Here is a 16060-nt window from a genome sequence, read left to right on the forward strand (position 1 = left end):
GTATCGACAAAATTTAACATGTTTAGTGCGGTCGTGTTGCACTGGATCGTGGGCGATGCTGATAGCCGACTTATTATCACAAAACATTTGAGTTGGTTGATGACACGATAGCTTCAGCTCTGTAAGGAGATCAATGAGCTATAATGCCTCGCAGAGACCTGACACGAGTCTCCAAAGAGGTGGATCGAGAGTTTCCAAAGAGGGAGATTAGTCAGCTTCAGCACTGGATCGAGAGACGACAGATTGCTTCTGACTGCGCCATGTAATTAGATCACCAACAAGAAAGGTACAGTAGCCCGTCGTTGACCGACGATCAACATGAGAACCAGCATAATCAGTGTCTGTATAGACGTCCAATTGGAGACCACCTTTACGTTTAAATTGAAGGCCAAGAGCAACAGTACCTTTTAGATAGCGGATTACACAGTTGGCCGCATGCATGTGACACGCCGTTGGAGAATGCATAAACTGACTTAGCACGCCCACGGCATAAGCAATGTCAGGGCGAGTGTGAGTGAGATACATCAATTTACCAACTAATCTTTGGTACCTTCCTTGATCAACAGCCTTCTCATGTTCTGCTAGAGATAACCGATGGTTCACCTCGACAGGAGTAGTAAGGGGTTGTGAGTCCGACTTACCAAGCTCTTGAAGAAGATCAGCAATATATTTTCACTGGCAAAGGAAAATGCCAGCCGCAGAATATGCCACCTCAATGCCAAGGAAGTATCGAAGTATACAAGATGTTTAATGTCAAATTCCCCAGCAAGGTGAGACGCCAATTTGGCCATGGCCTGCGAATCATTCCCTGTAATAGTAATGTCATCCGCATACACAAGAAGTAGTGTGACGCCCTCGGACGTGGAATGACGGTAGAAAAGGGTATGGGATTTCTTGAGACGACAGACCAAGGGAAGCGCTGTAGGAGTCGCATAGCCGGGAGGCAAGGCCATATAAACCTCTTCATGGAGATCACTATGAAGAAAGACGTTCTTGACGTCAAATTGCTGAAGAGGCTAATCATGATGAGCCGCAAGTGCAATAAGGAGACGAACAGTGTTAATTTTTGTGACCGGGGCAAACGTCTTCAAATAGTCAAGACTAAATTGTTGAGTATAGCCTTTAGCGACAAGGCGGGCTATATACCGTTCGAGGGAGCCATCGGACTGGTACTTGCCAGTATAAACCCACCGACAGCCAACTGAGTGCTTGCCCGAAGGTAACGGGACAAGATCCCACATTTGATTTCTATCCAAGGCAGCCAACTCCTCTTCCATAGCACGTGGCCACTCAGAGGAAGCCAACGCTTCGGCCACAGTCTTCACAATGGCGATGGAATCAAGACGAGTGAGAAGGGCACGGTAAGACGGAGAGAGGTGATGGGAGGAAAGGTAATTTGCCAAAGGGTATTGGGGGATGGAGGTGCATGATCGAAAGGCCTTCCGGAGGGCAATGGGAAGGTCGTCATTAGATGGAGGAGGGTTCGGGGCAATAGTGGGTGGTGTAGGTGGTGGGGCAGAGACAGTCAGAGTAGGATGCGGGCGGCAATGATACGTGGTCCCATCAAATTTTGGTGGAGGAACCAAGGAGGGAAGAACGGGTGGAGGGCAAGCAGGGAGAGGAGACAATGATGGAGATGTAAGTGGAACTAGGAAATTGAGGGACTCATCAAATGTGAAGTAGAAGAGAGAGAAGAGGACATGATTCATAAAGATAAAATGGAGTGGACTCGTCAAAGGTGACATCTTTACTGACAATGAAGCGATGAGTAGAAGGATGATAGCATTTATAGCCCTTTTGATGAGAAGAGTAACCCACAGAGACACAGTGGAGAGCCTTAGCATCAAGCTTATCCTGAGAAGGATGATGGTTAGTGACGTAGCAGGCGCAACCAAAAACATGTGGAATAAGGTTAGTTTTCAAGGAAACCATGGGGTAGGCCTGACAGAGAGCATCAATAGGGGAAAAATGGGAAAGACCATGGGAGGGAAGGCGGCTGATGAGATGGATTGCAGTGAGAGAAGCCTCACCCTAGAAATATTTGGGCATGTTCATGTGAAGAAGAAGAGAGCGAGTGGTGTCAAAGATGTGATGAAACTTGCGTTCCGCAAGACCATTTTGTTGGGGTGTGTATGGACAGGATGTTTCATGAACGATGCCATGAGATGTGAAGAAGGTATAGATGGTGGAGTTGACGTAATAACGAGCATTATCGAAGCGGAAGCGTTTGGGGAGGTAGCAAACTGATTTTGGATAAGAGCATGAAATGAAATCATAGTTTGGGAAAGGTCTGATTTTTGCTTGAGGAGATAAGCCCATGTGACGCGGGTAAAATCATCCACAAAGATCACTAACCATCGGGCGCCCAACGTACTAGGAACAGGAGCAGGCCCCCATAGATCACTATGAATGAGGGAGAAAGGAGAAGATGAACGAGAAGAGGGATCAGAAAGAGGATATGTTGTCTGAGTAAGTTTAGCTAATCGACATGGTTCACAAAAAAACCCGTCCACTGGACGTCCATGAAACAAACGAGGAAATATGAATTTCAAAGTAGAGAAGGAAGGATGTCCCAAGCGACGGTGAAGGAGCCAAAGGGGGTCCAGCGCCGCCGTGGAGAGAGCCATGTCGAGAGCAGGGGCGAAAGGAGAGACGGATGTAGAACCGTAAAAGATGTAGAGGCCCCCTCGTTCCTCAGCAAGTGTAGTCATCTGCTCCGACACCTTATCACGATAGATGCAGGAATTAGGGGTAAAAAATGCATCTTGACCAAGGTCTTGAATGAGGTGATGAAGGGAGAGGAGACTTAGGGTGAGACGTGGGACATGAAGAACATGTGTGAGGGTGAGATGGGAGGAGATTTGGACAGACCCTACACCGGCTACAGGGAGGAGATCACCGGAGGCAGTGCTAACTGTATGAGAGCTAGGAGAGGGGGTGTAGTTAAGGAAACATTGGGATATAGGAGTCATATGGGCTGTGGCACCTGAGTTAACTATCCATTGCATAGTGGAAGAGTAAAAATGTTTTCCTTGATGAACGAGGGAAGTAGAGTCCATCAATTTTGACTGTGGAAGCTGTCGGAGTTGGTCAATTTCATCGCGTCGAAGCTGGTCTCCAAGTGAAGATGTGGCTTCAGCAGTTGGTTGAGGTTTCTCAGGAAGAGACATAGGAGGAGTCATGAACGGCCCAACGGGAGACAGAATATGAGTCATCAAGTGGCTTTGATGAGCATTTTTTCTCTATAGCTTGTAGCAAGTCACCTTGGCATGATCTCTTGCAATAGTTTCAAAAAAGAGAAGAATCACTATGTGCACTGTGTCCTGTGGTCGCCAATTTTGTTGCCGTGGGGTTCATGTTTGGTGGCTTCACAGTGAGAGAGGGCATATGAGGTAACACACCTCGAACAGGTTTAGGTCGTGGGTTTCCCGGCTGTTGAACCGCCTTTGCTGAGACAGGTTCAGAGTGGAATATGCCGAGGGGGGTTTCCTCCATCTGAACGGCCATAAGAGCTTTCTTCAAGGTAGGAACCTTTTTGCGATGAAGAAGTTGCCCGCGTAAAGACTCGTACTCTGGATTCAGCCCCATGAGAAATTTGAACACTCGAAGTTGAAGAATATACCCCTGATTGACTGAGTGAGGGTTCGGTGGCATGTAGTGGTCCAACTCAGCCAAAAGAGACGACAATTCCAGGTGATAAGTGTGAACAGATCGTGGGCCTTGAACCAAGTTAGTGGAGCGAGTCACAAGTTCATAGATAACGGCCAAATTGTTTCGCTTCGAGTGAGATTCATGAGCGGGATCCCATATTTCCTTAGCGGAGTTTAGAGACAAGAATTCAGCTGCATATGATGGACTGATTTTGTCAAGTAGCCACCTGTGAACTACACCTTCAACATCGAGCCAATGCTCGTAGTGAGAGGCGGTGGGAGACGGCGGCTCTTCCACAAGATGCTTCATGAGTTTCCCTGTCAAGGTAATTTGAACGTAGTGACGCCATTGAAGAAGATTCAACCCAGTGAATCTAAGCTCAGAAAGCATATGTGGCAAAGAGTAGTGCCAAGAGCTCAATTTGGATGAGTGAAGAGAGAGCCCAGGTGGCTGAATTGTAGTCGAAGTAGTGGAGTCAGTAGAAGCCATACTATAGACGGGGTGGGATCAACGAATGTTGACACTCCTCGAGCTTGTACCCAGGAGGAGATCTGACGACGGCAGTTGGTCAGTGACACCAACAGGATGAGTATGCAGGCATAATCTGGAGATAGCAACTTATCAACTGCGAATGACAACAGAACAGAACGCTCTTCCTTGGAAGAACGAATTGCGGTCGGTGATGAACAAGCGAAAGCCAACAGATCGAACTATGAGAACCCCTGAGCAACTCTGAATTGTTGATGAACATTAGTCAGTAATTCGGTGGCAGGTTGAGCGTCTGTGAAGAAGTTCTGTGGCGATAGATCTGACGAAGACTCTGAACGGGTGAACAATAGTCGATGCTAAGTTGCTCGATTTACAACTGTGAATCGTTGGTGAACAATAGTCGGTGAACAGCTACGATTGTTGGTGAACAATCCTCAGTAAATTCGGTGAGTCTGAACAATCGTCGGTAGCAGGCCGAGTGTCTGTAGCGAAAAATCTAATGGCGATAGATCGTAGCAAATTCGGTGACTCTGAACAATCGTCGGTGAAGAAGCTCTATGAAAAATTGTCGCTGAACAGATCGAACGTCTATGAAGAAGCTCTGCGGCGATAGATCTGACGGCGATAGATCGAGTAGCGAATTCGGTCTTCGAACGTCGTCATCAGATCGAGCTCGCTGCTGAGCTATTCTCAGCAGTAAATCGTGCAATCTATCGAGCGTAGGCGTTTCGAATTGCTCTGATACCAGGAATAAGCTCCAAAGAGGGGGGGAAAAGGAGCTTCGATAAGGAAGAAAAAATGTGAAGGAAGAAGCACGAAAAAACTTCACATTCTGGTTTCTTGAAAGAAGATACATATATGGAGAGTACGAGAGAGAGAGAGACAAGAAGGGTATAAATGTCGTTCAACAGTCCTTCATTACCTTCATAACCAGATACTCTTCAGAACTCAGAATCCTGCCCACCCATTTTTTCAGCAGTGCTAGGTTTATTGGCTTCTTTTAGTACATTTCCATAGTTGGACTAATATTCACATTGATTTGTTAAGGAGAAATTTATTTTACAGACTATACTTCTCTTGAGTAGCTCACCAGATATTGTTTTTCTTTTCTGATTTCTGCAGGCTGAAGTCTATAGGGTAAGGAAGACATTGTCTAGAGCAGAACCATTATATTTAGAAGCTATAAGAATTCTAGAGGAAGCTTTTGGAGAAGTGGATGTGCGGTATGTTCTATTATAATGAAAGTTGCGTTCTTTTGGGATAATAAACTTGGTCATGCTGTTATTTTTAAGATGGAATTGTTGAAATTAGGTGTATTTGACCCAAGTGAGTGGAGTTCCCAGGACAGAATCCCTGATCTTTGACTCTAAAACTTGGGGCTTGAAACAGAGTGCTTATTTTCTTGTCACCAGAATGATGTCTTGAGATGTTTTATTTTTATTTTATTTTTACATCAGAACTCATGTAAGTACTCCTTTTGTAACTCAACTTCTAACTTTTGAGCTGGATCCAGAGCAGTTCATGACTAGATCCAAATAATGCTGTGACTCAGTATATGTTCTTTGATTCTAAACCTTTGGGACGTATCTTTAAGTGAAATTATTTTTTCAACTTAAATCTGGTATATCTTGCTTGGGACTGCCTGGGTCATATCAAGTCTTGAAGGATGTTTGTGACAGATGCTACTTTTTTTATTTTCCCACGAGAACGTGTGCAATCTTTCTGTCTTTAAAAAGTCCAAATATAGACTCAGCAGCTTCTTGAAGATATTTGTCTAACTGATGAATATTTTGTACTCACTACTATTGATGCTAGTAGACTTGGCTCAATGAGGTATAAATATGTTTTCGTCCAAAAAATTAATTGCTTTGAAGAGCTTATTTTGGGCCCCTTGGTCTAACCTCTTCCTGAAAGAAGAAGAGAACCTGGCTCAGTAGAGAACCCGGCCTAGAAACTAAAGCTATAACCTGGTTTGGAGAAAGATTGTTAAACTAGTAAAGAGTTAGAGTTGGGTTTAAATATGTGTTACAGGAAGATGTCTTGGTTGGAGAGTTGGGGGGTGGGTTCTTGGAGCCACCTTGTCTGGTAGTGATCCACGAGACTTGGTCACTTGACGTGTATCTCATTTCTCTTTTCTCCTCAGTATTTCATTCGTGCTTCAGGAACCAAGCATGTGGTTATGATAAGTTTACCATCATTCGTGCCTCAGGCTCCACGCATGTGGTTATGATATGTTTACCATCAAATCAGTTTTATCAAGTGTTATTTATTTTAATGAGTGAAAATATTCTGTATGTGCTGGCCAAGTTGTTTCTAAATAAATCTTTTATCTCCTTTTTCTTATCAATTGGAATTTCCCTGTTTTAAATCTTTAGCATAGACGGTCCTCTATTTCACTTTTCAATAATTATATACTATATTTATATCGTGTGTAAGAATAACTCCTGCTCCAGTGTATATCTTCTTAAAAGGCATGCTTGTTGAGGGATACTTGGTTCCATATCCATTTTCTCCAAAGCCTACTAAGGGCATTTTCATCATTTTTTGTCCCTTTCCCATCATTTCCTTTAAAGGATGTAGCCCTCCTTGTTGGAGGGCAGCAAAATAACTATTTTGGTGAATTGAATTTGCACCACAAAGCCCACCTGGTGTAGACAGCTGAAAATGTCCACCCCATATGACCCTTCCCCTTGGGGCATCTACTCCGCCAGTCTCTCTATCTTTCCCTTGGCGATGTCCATCCCCCAAAGTTTATCCCTCTATCTCGCTTCATGATATGAACCGACAAGGATATCTCCAGCCCACCAACAAGGAGGTCTGTATTGCAGAAAGATAACTTTTTCCCTCTAAATTTTTTTTTCTTGGATGAATTCCCTCTATAAATGATATATTATGAAGTGTTTAAGAATAACTCCATAAATCTTCATAAAAAGGTTTGCTTGTTGAAGAAGATTGAAGCGACAATGCATGATAAAATGCTGATCAATCTTGAGGTATTTAATTCCATATGGGAGAACTGGATCACTTGTAATGGTTATTGGTGGCTTATTGTCCCACTTGAGCTACTTTGGCTTCTGATACGTTTTATTCAACGCATTATCAAAAATGTAACTGAAGAAAGAGTAGTCAAGAGCGGTTGGGCATGTGTGTTGACCAGAGGGAGAAACCATAATTTTTAGTACAGTGGAAGGTGCTTGAATCTTAACAAGAGAAGCGTCGTCCTGGAAACAACAAACTGTACATCTGCTCCTGAATCCTTTACAAGGTTGAGGTTATATTTCCTTTGTTTGAGAACCAGACTGGAGAAATCTAAGTCCAAGTCCTTTGTTCAAATACCCAAGAGTTATCATAGAATTTCCAAGTCTTTTGTTGCACATCAGTCTTGAAGAAAATCTTTGACTGAGAGATACCCATGGAATCACAGCCAGTAATGACAAGATAGCCCATACATATCACCATGATAATATTAGCTGCAGTTTGAGTGACAGGAAAAAGGGAACGACCTACTCTAAACAGCAGAAGCTCATACTCAAAGACTACTTCTGAAACAGCTAAACCAAGCTCAGGGATATTATTTAATTCAAGTTTAATGACTTCTGCAAATGACACACCAGGCTGATCCATCTGCAGAGATAACTCCTGCAGGTTGCTTCATATAGTCTTCTTGCAGGTCTCCAGTGAAAAAGGATATCTGATTTATGGCTGTTCTATGGCTGAGAATACTAATCGGCAAGAGCTGAAAGATTTAGCTGAAGTAATCTTGGGCACTGGAGAGACTGTCTAAGATCTTCTCCATTAATTTTGGTGATGGTGGACAATCATAGCCTTGCAATGATGCAAAAGGACCTTTAGGGCTGATTTTGAGAGTAAAGGCAGTTTGAGATCTTTTGCTTTGAAATTCAAACATAATATAGGAAAATGGCGGAAACATTGGACGCCAGATTGCAAGCGCTCAGGCGCCACTTGGTGGAGTTTCGGAAGCAAGTGCACAGGAAGAGAAAGATGACCAGAAACAAGGCCCTCAACAAAATCAAATGTTTGGACGACTTAGAGGACACACGACTCCTGGAAGAAGAGGAAACACTTGAGCAAAGGATGTGGAGGGGGGTGGTAGCTGCGGAAGACAAGAAGCTGGGGATGGACTGGGGACAAAGATCCAGGCAGCTGTGGCTACAGGTTGGAGATGCGAATACGAGATTTTTCCACCTAGCCGCAAGTGGGAGACGTAGGACAAACAGTATATGGAGAGTGACCATGGGAGGCTAAGAGCATATTGGAGCGCAACTGGTGGGAAAGGCAGTTGCAGACCATTTTTGAGCCTTCTATAAGAAGAGCCGACGCAATACGTGGACGCGGTGTGGTAGGGGGGCTCGACTATTGGACCCCTCACGCAAACTGGAACTAATTCTCCCCTTCTCAGAGGAAGAGGTCAAGAAGGGAATAAATGGTCTCAACGGTGAAGGAGCACCAGGTCTGGATGGCATGCCAATCTTCTTCTACAGAGAACTCTGGGAGCTGGTAGCTCCAGACGTGATGGCCACGCTTGAGGAATTCCGACAGGTTACGGGCAGCGTGGAGAGACTGAACAAGGCCTATTTGATCCTTATACCCAAGCAGCAAGGTGCCGAAAGAGTTGAAGATTTTCTCTGAACTTCTTTGTCAAACTCCATCTACCTAATCATCGCAAAGGTCTTGGCTAACAGATTGAGAGAGTGATCGGGGAACTTATAGGACCCTTCCATTCGGCGTTCATCCCAGGGGTTCAGATGGTCGACAACTGCGTTGCAGCAGGCAAGATTTTAGCGGCTTGGAAAAGAAACAAAACCACAGGCTTCATGTGGAAGGTAGATTTCGCCAAGGCATATGACACACTTGACTGGGGTTTCCTTTGGGCAAGCATGAAAATGATGGGTTTTCCTAACGAATGGATCACGTGGATGAAAAGATGCATCACGACACATTTCTTCTCAGTGTTGGTGAATGGGAGACCAGAGCACAGACATATACAACCACAGAGGGGAGTGAGGCAAGGATGCCCGCTCGCACCCCTACTGTTCATACTAGCAGTAGACGCATTAGCCACATGCACCAAACTGGCCAGCACACAATCTCTTGAGGGGTTACCAAACACGGCCACCCTGAGGGAATTCCACTACTGCAGTATGCGGACGATACCATTTTCTTTATCAAAGGCTCGGTGGAAAAGGCAAAAAATTTGTCAACATTACTCGATTTGTTTGCAGTCTTCTCGAGCCTACGTATAAATCCTGACAAATCAGCATTTTTGAGCTATAATTTTTCCCAAGAGGAAGTGACACAATGCGCTGAGGCATTGGGTGCACCAATTGGCAGCCTTCCTATGAGATATTTGGGACTGCCAATGACCTGAGGGTGGATAACTAAGGCGGACTAGCAGCCGGTGATAGAGAAGGTCTAGCGATGGCTGGAAGGATGGCAAGATAAAGTGCTCTCCAGAGGTGGCCAGTTGGTGCTCCTGAGGTCAGTACTATCAGCTATTCCCATCTCCCATCTTTCAGTGTACAAGCTGCCAGCCGGGATTAGTCAGAGACTGGAGGGCTTGATGAGACTCTTTTTCTGGAGAGGACCCTGAAACAACCAGAGCAGAGGACTAGCACTGGTTGCATGGTATACCATCTGCAAACCCCTCAAGCTAAGAGTACTGGGTATGCTCCACATCCAAAGCATGAATACGACAATATTAGCGAAATGGGTAACAAGGATCATGCAACCATGCGAGGACCAAATCATTCAAATCTTGAGGGACAACTACAGTGAGGGCTTAAATTGGGACAAGTAAACGGTTCTAGTCAGGGGGGCGTTACCATTCTGGCAAGGTCTCAAAAAAATCTTCCCCAAGGTTCGGGGGTTCTACTCAGCCCGGCTAGGCGACGGCTCTCTATTTCGCTTCTGGACGGACGACTGGTCGTCACGTGGTCCCTTGCGAGTAGCACAACACCTAGAGACCATAGTGGAGGACTGTTGAGGCGACACATGGAACCTGAGTCTTGTGGGAGCCCTACCAGACAGAAAAGTAGCAGACCTTTTGGATTTGCAACAAGCATTGAATCAGCTTCGCCCCAGACCCAACATAAAAGGTGGTTGGGACCAAAGCCCCTTTTAAAGTGCTGAAAGCGTACATGGGGATTCACTAGGGAAACACAAAACTTAGAGATGGCCTACGCATGCCCGATCATATGGCGTCTAAAGGTCCCTTTGAAAGTGAACATCTTTGGGTGGCTCCTACTCCATAAAAGATTTGCGACCCGAGTTTTGCGTTAAAAGATGTACCCTGACGCACCGACGGAATGTGTACTGTGCACAGGAGGCGATTAGGACTGTAACCATCTATTTTTCGGGTGATATGTCGCTCGTACACTTTGGGCCAATCAAACACAGGCGGTGGTGAACATGACATCAGAAGAGGCCTTCTGGAAGTCTATGCAGAGTCTCGGATCCAGACAAGATGAAGAGGGGGGCAGAGTGCTGACAGTGCTTTGGGGAATTTGGCGCCACAGAAACGAAGTGATATTTCGAGGTGGAACAGCCGCTATGGATGGGCTAATCCATGAGGTGGAGGGACTCATGACGCCATGGTTCCCCCAAGCTGCGGTTGGAGGGGGACGAAGAGAAGTATTCATGTAAAGGAGCCTTAGGGCTCGTCGGTTTGTTACTGATCTTTTCGGGGGACTGCCTTTTTGTTTTTTACAAAAAATAATATAGGAAAATGGCTTTCTACCATCCACTGTTCTCGCTTCTGTTGCTCCTTGTCCCCTGCTGCTCTGCCTCCTGTTGCTGGCATTCTACCATCTACTGTTCCTCCTTGTCTCCTCATGTAGTTTCTTCCCAGTCATTAGGTTAGTTACACTTTCATCCAGATCTGATAACCAATGGATAAAAATGTAAACCAAAAATACAAGGCTCAGGAGAATTACGTTGAAATTTATAAATGTTTGGCTCAATGAAGAGATCTTCATAGCTATTTTGATTGTCCTTTTCTTCTATTTTTAAAGGCTTCTTCACAAAATTTTATTACTCAGGGTGGGAGTCGCCCTTCATAATCTCGGACAATTCTACCTTGTACAGAAAAATCTTGATGAAGCACGAAGATGTTATGAGGTAAACTGTGCACTTATGAGATGTAAATCGTCATTTAAGGAAATCATATCATTGTTTGGAACTTAGGCCACTACCTGATACACAGGGCGTCATCTTTTTACACATATTTCATTTCGTCTAATTTTCACGACACAATCTGAGTACCCTCTTCATACTAATTTGTTGTTAACAAGATGCCTATTATTACATTTTGATTTCCACTTGATGCTAGATTTACGTCATGAGAAATTCATGAGTCAATGTCTGGTATGTTACAGGTTTTTGTTGTATCTGGACTTGAAATGGTACAAGATTTTGTTAAAATTTTTTTTTTTGCTTCCAGACTTGTAACTGTGTGATGCAGATTTGGTTATGTTGTAATTCTTCATACATGATTGATTCGTTTTCTAGTGCAATAGTTTGAATAAAAATTGCTGTGTTAATCTACAATTGTCAGAGGACAAGAGGAAGGAGGCAGGAGAGTGTGGAGGGGACGACTAGTACAGGAGACACTCAATATGAGAGGTCGGAGTTGGTGGGGGATATCATATCGAGAAGTGTACATGCATGGATCTGGGCCTGTACTGCCACCACTTGATTAGCTTCTTGATCGGCTATCAAAACCATCCTGAGTGTTAGATTGGCGGACGATCCTGAATGGGAGATTGGCAATTCTTGGGGATCTTGGGGCTTCTCAGTCTGCAATTCTTGGGAGTAAGAGATCGGCGATCGGTGATTCTCGGGCTTTTCTGTTGGCAATTCTTGGGAACGGGAGATTGGCGATCGGCGTTTCTTGGGGCTTCTTGATGGGGGATCGTGAGAATCCTGAACGGGAGATTGGCAATTCTTGGGAATGGGAGATCGCGGCGATTCGTGGGGTTTCTTGATCGGCGATTGTGACAATCCAGAGTGGGAGATCGGTGGACTATCCTGAAAGGGTGATCGGCAATTCTTGGGGGATCTTGGGGCTTCTCGATCGGCATTTCTTGGGAGTACGAGATTGGTGATTGATAAACACCTTCTGTGGCTAATGATATGGATCTCTTGAGAACTTACCAAAAGAAGAAAAGAAGGCTCGTGGACCCAGCACGTGCAAGATGATCAGCACGTGTGAGGAGCTTTGAAATAAGGCGGGAACTAGACGATTCAAATCAAGGCCATCATTCTATAAATAGGAGAAGGAGAAGGCGGCAAGGGGAATCAAGAAAACACTCATCTATCGTCGGCGGAGATTCTCCTCGTCAGGCTGCCATGGCCGATCCGGCGGGCAGATATTTCTCTCCATCCCAGGAGAGTCTTCTATTTTCTCTCATCGCTCTGGTGTATGTTCTTGTTTGAATGATTCTTCCTTCCTCGTGAACTCCATATCGGTATTCTCCAAGTGTGATTGGTTGGATCTTGTAGATATTTGATATTCTTGTTTGAATTCCTAGAGTACTTGTTGTTCAGGATTCGGAACCCTAACAGTGATCGACCATCGGGGACCTCTTGAGTGGGAGACCTGCGGATGACAGCGAGACCGACTAGAGATAAATCGTAAGAGTCGGTGGGTGACCATTGGGGACCTCGCGACCGGCGACCCCGCGACCGGCAACCTCGCGACCGGCGACCCCGCGACCGGCAACCTCGCGACCTCGGCGGCCTCGTGACCTTGGCGACCGGCAACCCGGTGACCTTGTGGCCCCGGTGACTTTGACGACCCTGCAATCTCGGCGACCGACAACCCACGACAGAAGACTATCCAACAGATGTCATGAAGCAAACTCCTATGATGCGATGACCTACACGGTGTCGGCAATCGCGTAGTACAGGGTTTGAGGAAAGCCATTGCGAGTTCCAACCTATAGGAGTCGCCCACGTGAGGCTAGCTGCCGCTGTGAAGAAAGCGTGTCTTCACCGCTCGAGACGTTTGGTGCGCTGAGCTAGAGAGAAGATTGTCGCAGCAAAAAATTGCAACAGTACGAGGGGTTTTAGCCGCGACAGATGGGACATTGGGGGCCCTCTTCATATCTTCTTTGTGTTTCCCGCCACGAAACACTCCGGCGAGAAGACCCATCTTTCCCACACCTGGGACATGCGCAGGGCAGAGACACAAAGAAGATATGAAGAGAGAGAGAGGAGACCCGAGCATATGCAGCCAAATGGCGGCCTCATGCCTACATAGGGGGAGATGGGGAGATGACTGCAACATTGACACGGTGGAGCACCCCAATGGCTTCTGCACAGTAGGTGTGCCCCTCGCGAGCACAAATCAATTGGTGCGTGCAGGCAGCAACCAAGTTTAACCTAGAGCAAGGAGTCGCGAAGGAGTAGCCCATGGACGAAGACGTACAAGACGACCGGGAGTGCCGCAGCCTATTCAGAGGGCTAGAGGAGCAGAGCGAGGACTGTTGCAAGAGGTAAGCCGATAGATACCATTCTTGATAGACAAGACCGTGGACAGGGGGATGACCACAATCAAGCCAAGACGTGCAAATCATCCACACCTGCAATTTGCAGAACCTGCCCACCAAGACAAGACGATGCCCAAGGCATGAACGGAAGACCACCGGAATGGCGGGAGACCAACTGGCCATTCACCTGTTGACGCTCACAGAGATGGAACAGCACATACATCAAAAGAAGAGGAGGATGATGGCTGGGTGAGAGTCGTGCCACGAAGACGAAGAAACTCTCACCAAGTCGTGCGTATTAACAAGGAAGTAAAGGAAGAATGCTGCTACAGATGCCTGAAAAACAGACATAGAGCGTAGGAGTGCCATGGCAGCATGGTATGCCGAAAGTGTACGGGGACTGGACAACGACAAACAGAATGACCTAATAGAGCTAGAGAAGGGGCCAGGACTCTCGCCACCACATCGATGGTTGAGGGGGGGGGAGACAGTTCATCAACCAGTTGTCGATGCTCGTACGCTGGTTGGAGCGATGAGAAGTCAGTAGGGGGCCCACATGGGCTGCCTTGTTGGGGAGGTCAAACAAGGAGTCCCCACATTACATGAAGTATGGAGGGGACTATTGGAAAAATTTCCAACCCTTGACAAAGCTGAGCTTTGGCCCTTCGAGTCCGGGCATTTCTTCCTCCGGGGGGCTTCGATGGCAGTGTATATTGCTGCAATAGGCTGGATGCAAGAAACTGAAGGAGGAGCATAGATGAAATGGTGTCGAGTTCTCCCAAGAGACGGATCATCATGTAGACTCATCAGCACATCTATCTTTGAAGCTTGGGGCATTCCTATGGCTATCTGAGAGAATGGGGGGCCTTAGTGGCATGCTTACAGGAAACGATGCTGGAACAGTGTGAGCCAAGGAATGGAACACAATGAGTCAAGACTTCCTGGAGGGTTTTTTGGGGATCAATGCGGTTGGACGGTCTGGAGTAGTGGTGGTAGCATGGAACCAGGCCATGTTCTTCAAAGTGGCTTCGTGGACGTGGCAGCTCGCCGCAACAATCGAATTGAAGCACACGAGTGACAACTTTGGTCGTAGACTCTATATACGGCCCAGCAAATGCCCAACGTAGAAGGGAACTATGGACGTAGATGACCGAGCTAACAAACACGTTCAACGGGTGCCCCATGTTGTTGGGTGGCGACTTCAACGTGACAGTAGAGGCTAAGGATCGACCATATGAAGTTGGAGGGAGAGATGTAGACTTGGAAGACTTTTGGGATTTCATTGCAGAGACATCACTACAAGAAATGAGGCGTTCTGACTGCATATATACGTGGAGAAATGCAACGGGATGAAACAGGATGTCACGTCAGGACCGGTTTTTATGCTCTGTTGAGCTCGCGGAGCAATTTCCACTTGCGGACGGGAGATTACTTCCACGCTGTCTCTGATCATACATCAATTGTTTGGGCCGGAAATGAGTCAAACAGGAGACCCACCTACCTCAAGGTAGACAAATCATGGCTGCAAGAGGTTGGCTTCAAAGAAGAGGTGCAGGAAAAATGGCGCTCAATACCCCGTCTATGATCAGAGATGGAAATGTTGGCAGCGAAAATATACGGGCAGTGGCTACATTTCGTGGAGTTTCGTAAGCGAGTACACGAGCACAGAAAGAAGACAAGAAATGAGGCTCTGTACAGAATCAAACAACTAGATGATCTCTAGGATATACATTTTTTAGAAGAAGAAGAATCACACGAACGAAGGAAGTGGAGAGGGTTGATAGCCGTGGAAGACAAGAAACTCAAGATGGACTGGAGACAGCGGTCTAGACAGCTAGGCTACAAGCTGGTGATGCAAACACGAAATTTTTCCACTTAGCAGCAAACGGAAGACGTCGAACCAACAGTATATGGAAATTGACGATCGGAGGCCATGAGCATGTCGGAGCCCAGCCGGTGGGCCGTGCAATTGCAGATCACTTTTGCACTTTCTATAAGCAGGGTTGGTGCAATACGTGGATGTGGTTTGGAAAGGGGGCTCAGACTCTGGACCCCTCACACAAGGAGTTGATTCATCCATTTTCGGAGCAAGAGGTCAAGGAGGCAATAAAAGGCCTCAAGGGTGAAGGGACACCAGGCCTGGATGGATTGCCAGTTTCTTCTGTAATGTATTTTGGGAGTTGGCGAAACCAAATGTGATGGCCACGTTCGAAGAGTTCCGACAGGGGACATGTAGTATGAAGATAATAAATCGGGCATATTTGGTTTTACTCCCCATGCAGCAAGGCTCGGAAAAAATTGAGGACTTCAGACCAATCTCCTTGTCTAACTCCATATATCTTATCATTGCAAAGGTCTTGGGAAACAGATTGAGAGAGGTGATTGGGGAACTTGTAAGACCCTCCGAATCA

The 16060-nt window shown here is 46.1% G+C and overlaps 1 protein-coding gene across 4 annotated transcripts in view; it reads left to right on the forward strand.

Annotated features, from left to right (window-relative positions):
- LOC144701080 (Tetratricopeptide repeat (TPR)-like superfamily protein) overlaps nt 1-16060 on the forward strand; it is a 76763-nt gene that overhangs the window by 28345 nt on the left and 32358 nt on the right. For all 4 annotated transcript variants that reach the window (XM_078572769.1, XM_078572772.1, XM_078572770.1 and 1 more), the window contains exons 6-7: nt 5263-5363; nt 11199-11277. In XM_078572769.1, the coding sequence (XP_078428895.1) occupies nt 5263-5363; nt 11199-11277 (180 nt within the window). The remainder of the gene's footprint in view (nt 1-5262; nt 5364-11198; nt 11278-16060) is intronic.

The sequence above is a fragment of the Wolffia australiana genome, chromosome 3 (assembly GCF_029677425.1).
Source record: "Wolffia australiana isolate 7733 chromosome 3, ASM2967742v1".
NCBI classification, from domain to species: Eukaryota; Viridiplantae; Streptophyta; class Magnoliopsida; order Alismatales; family Araceae; genus Wolffia; species Wolffia australiana.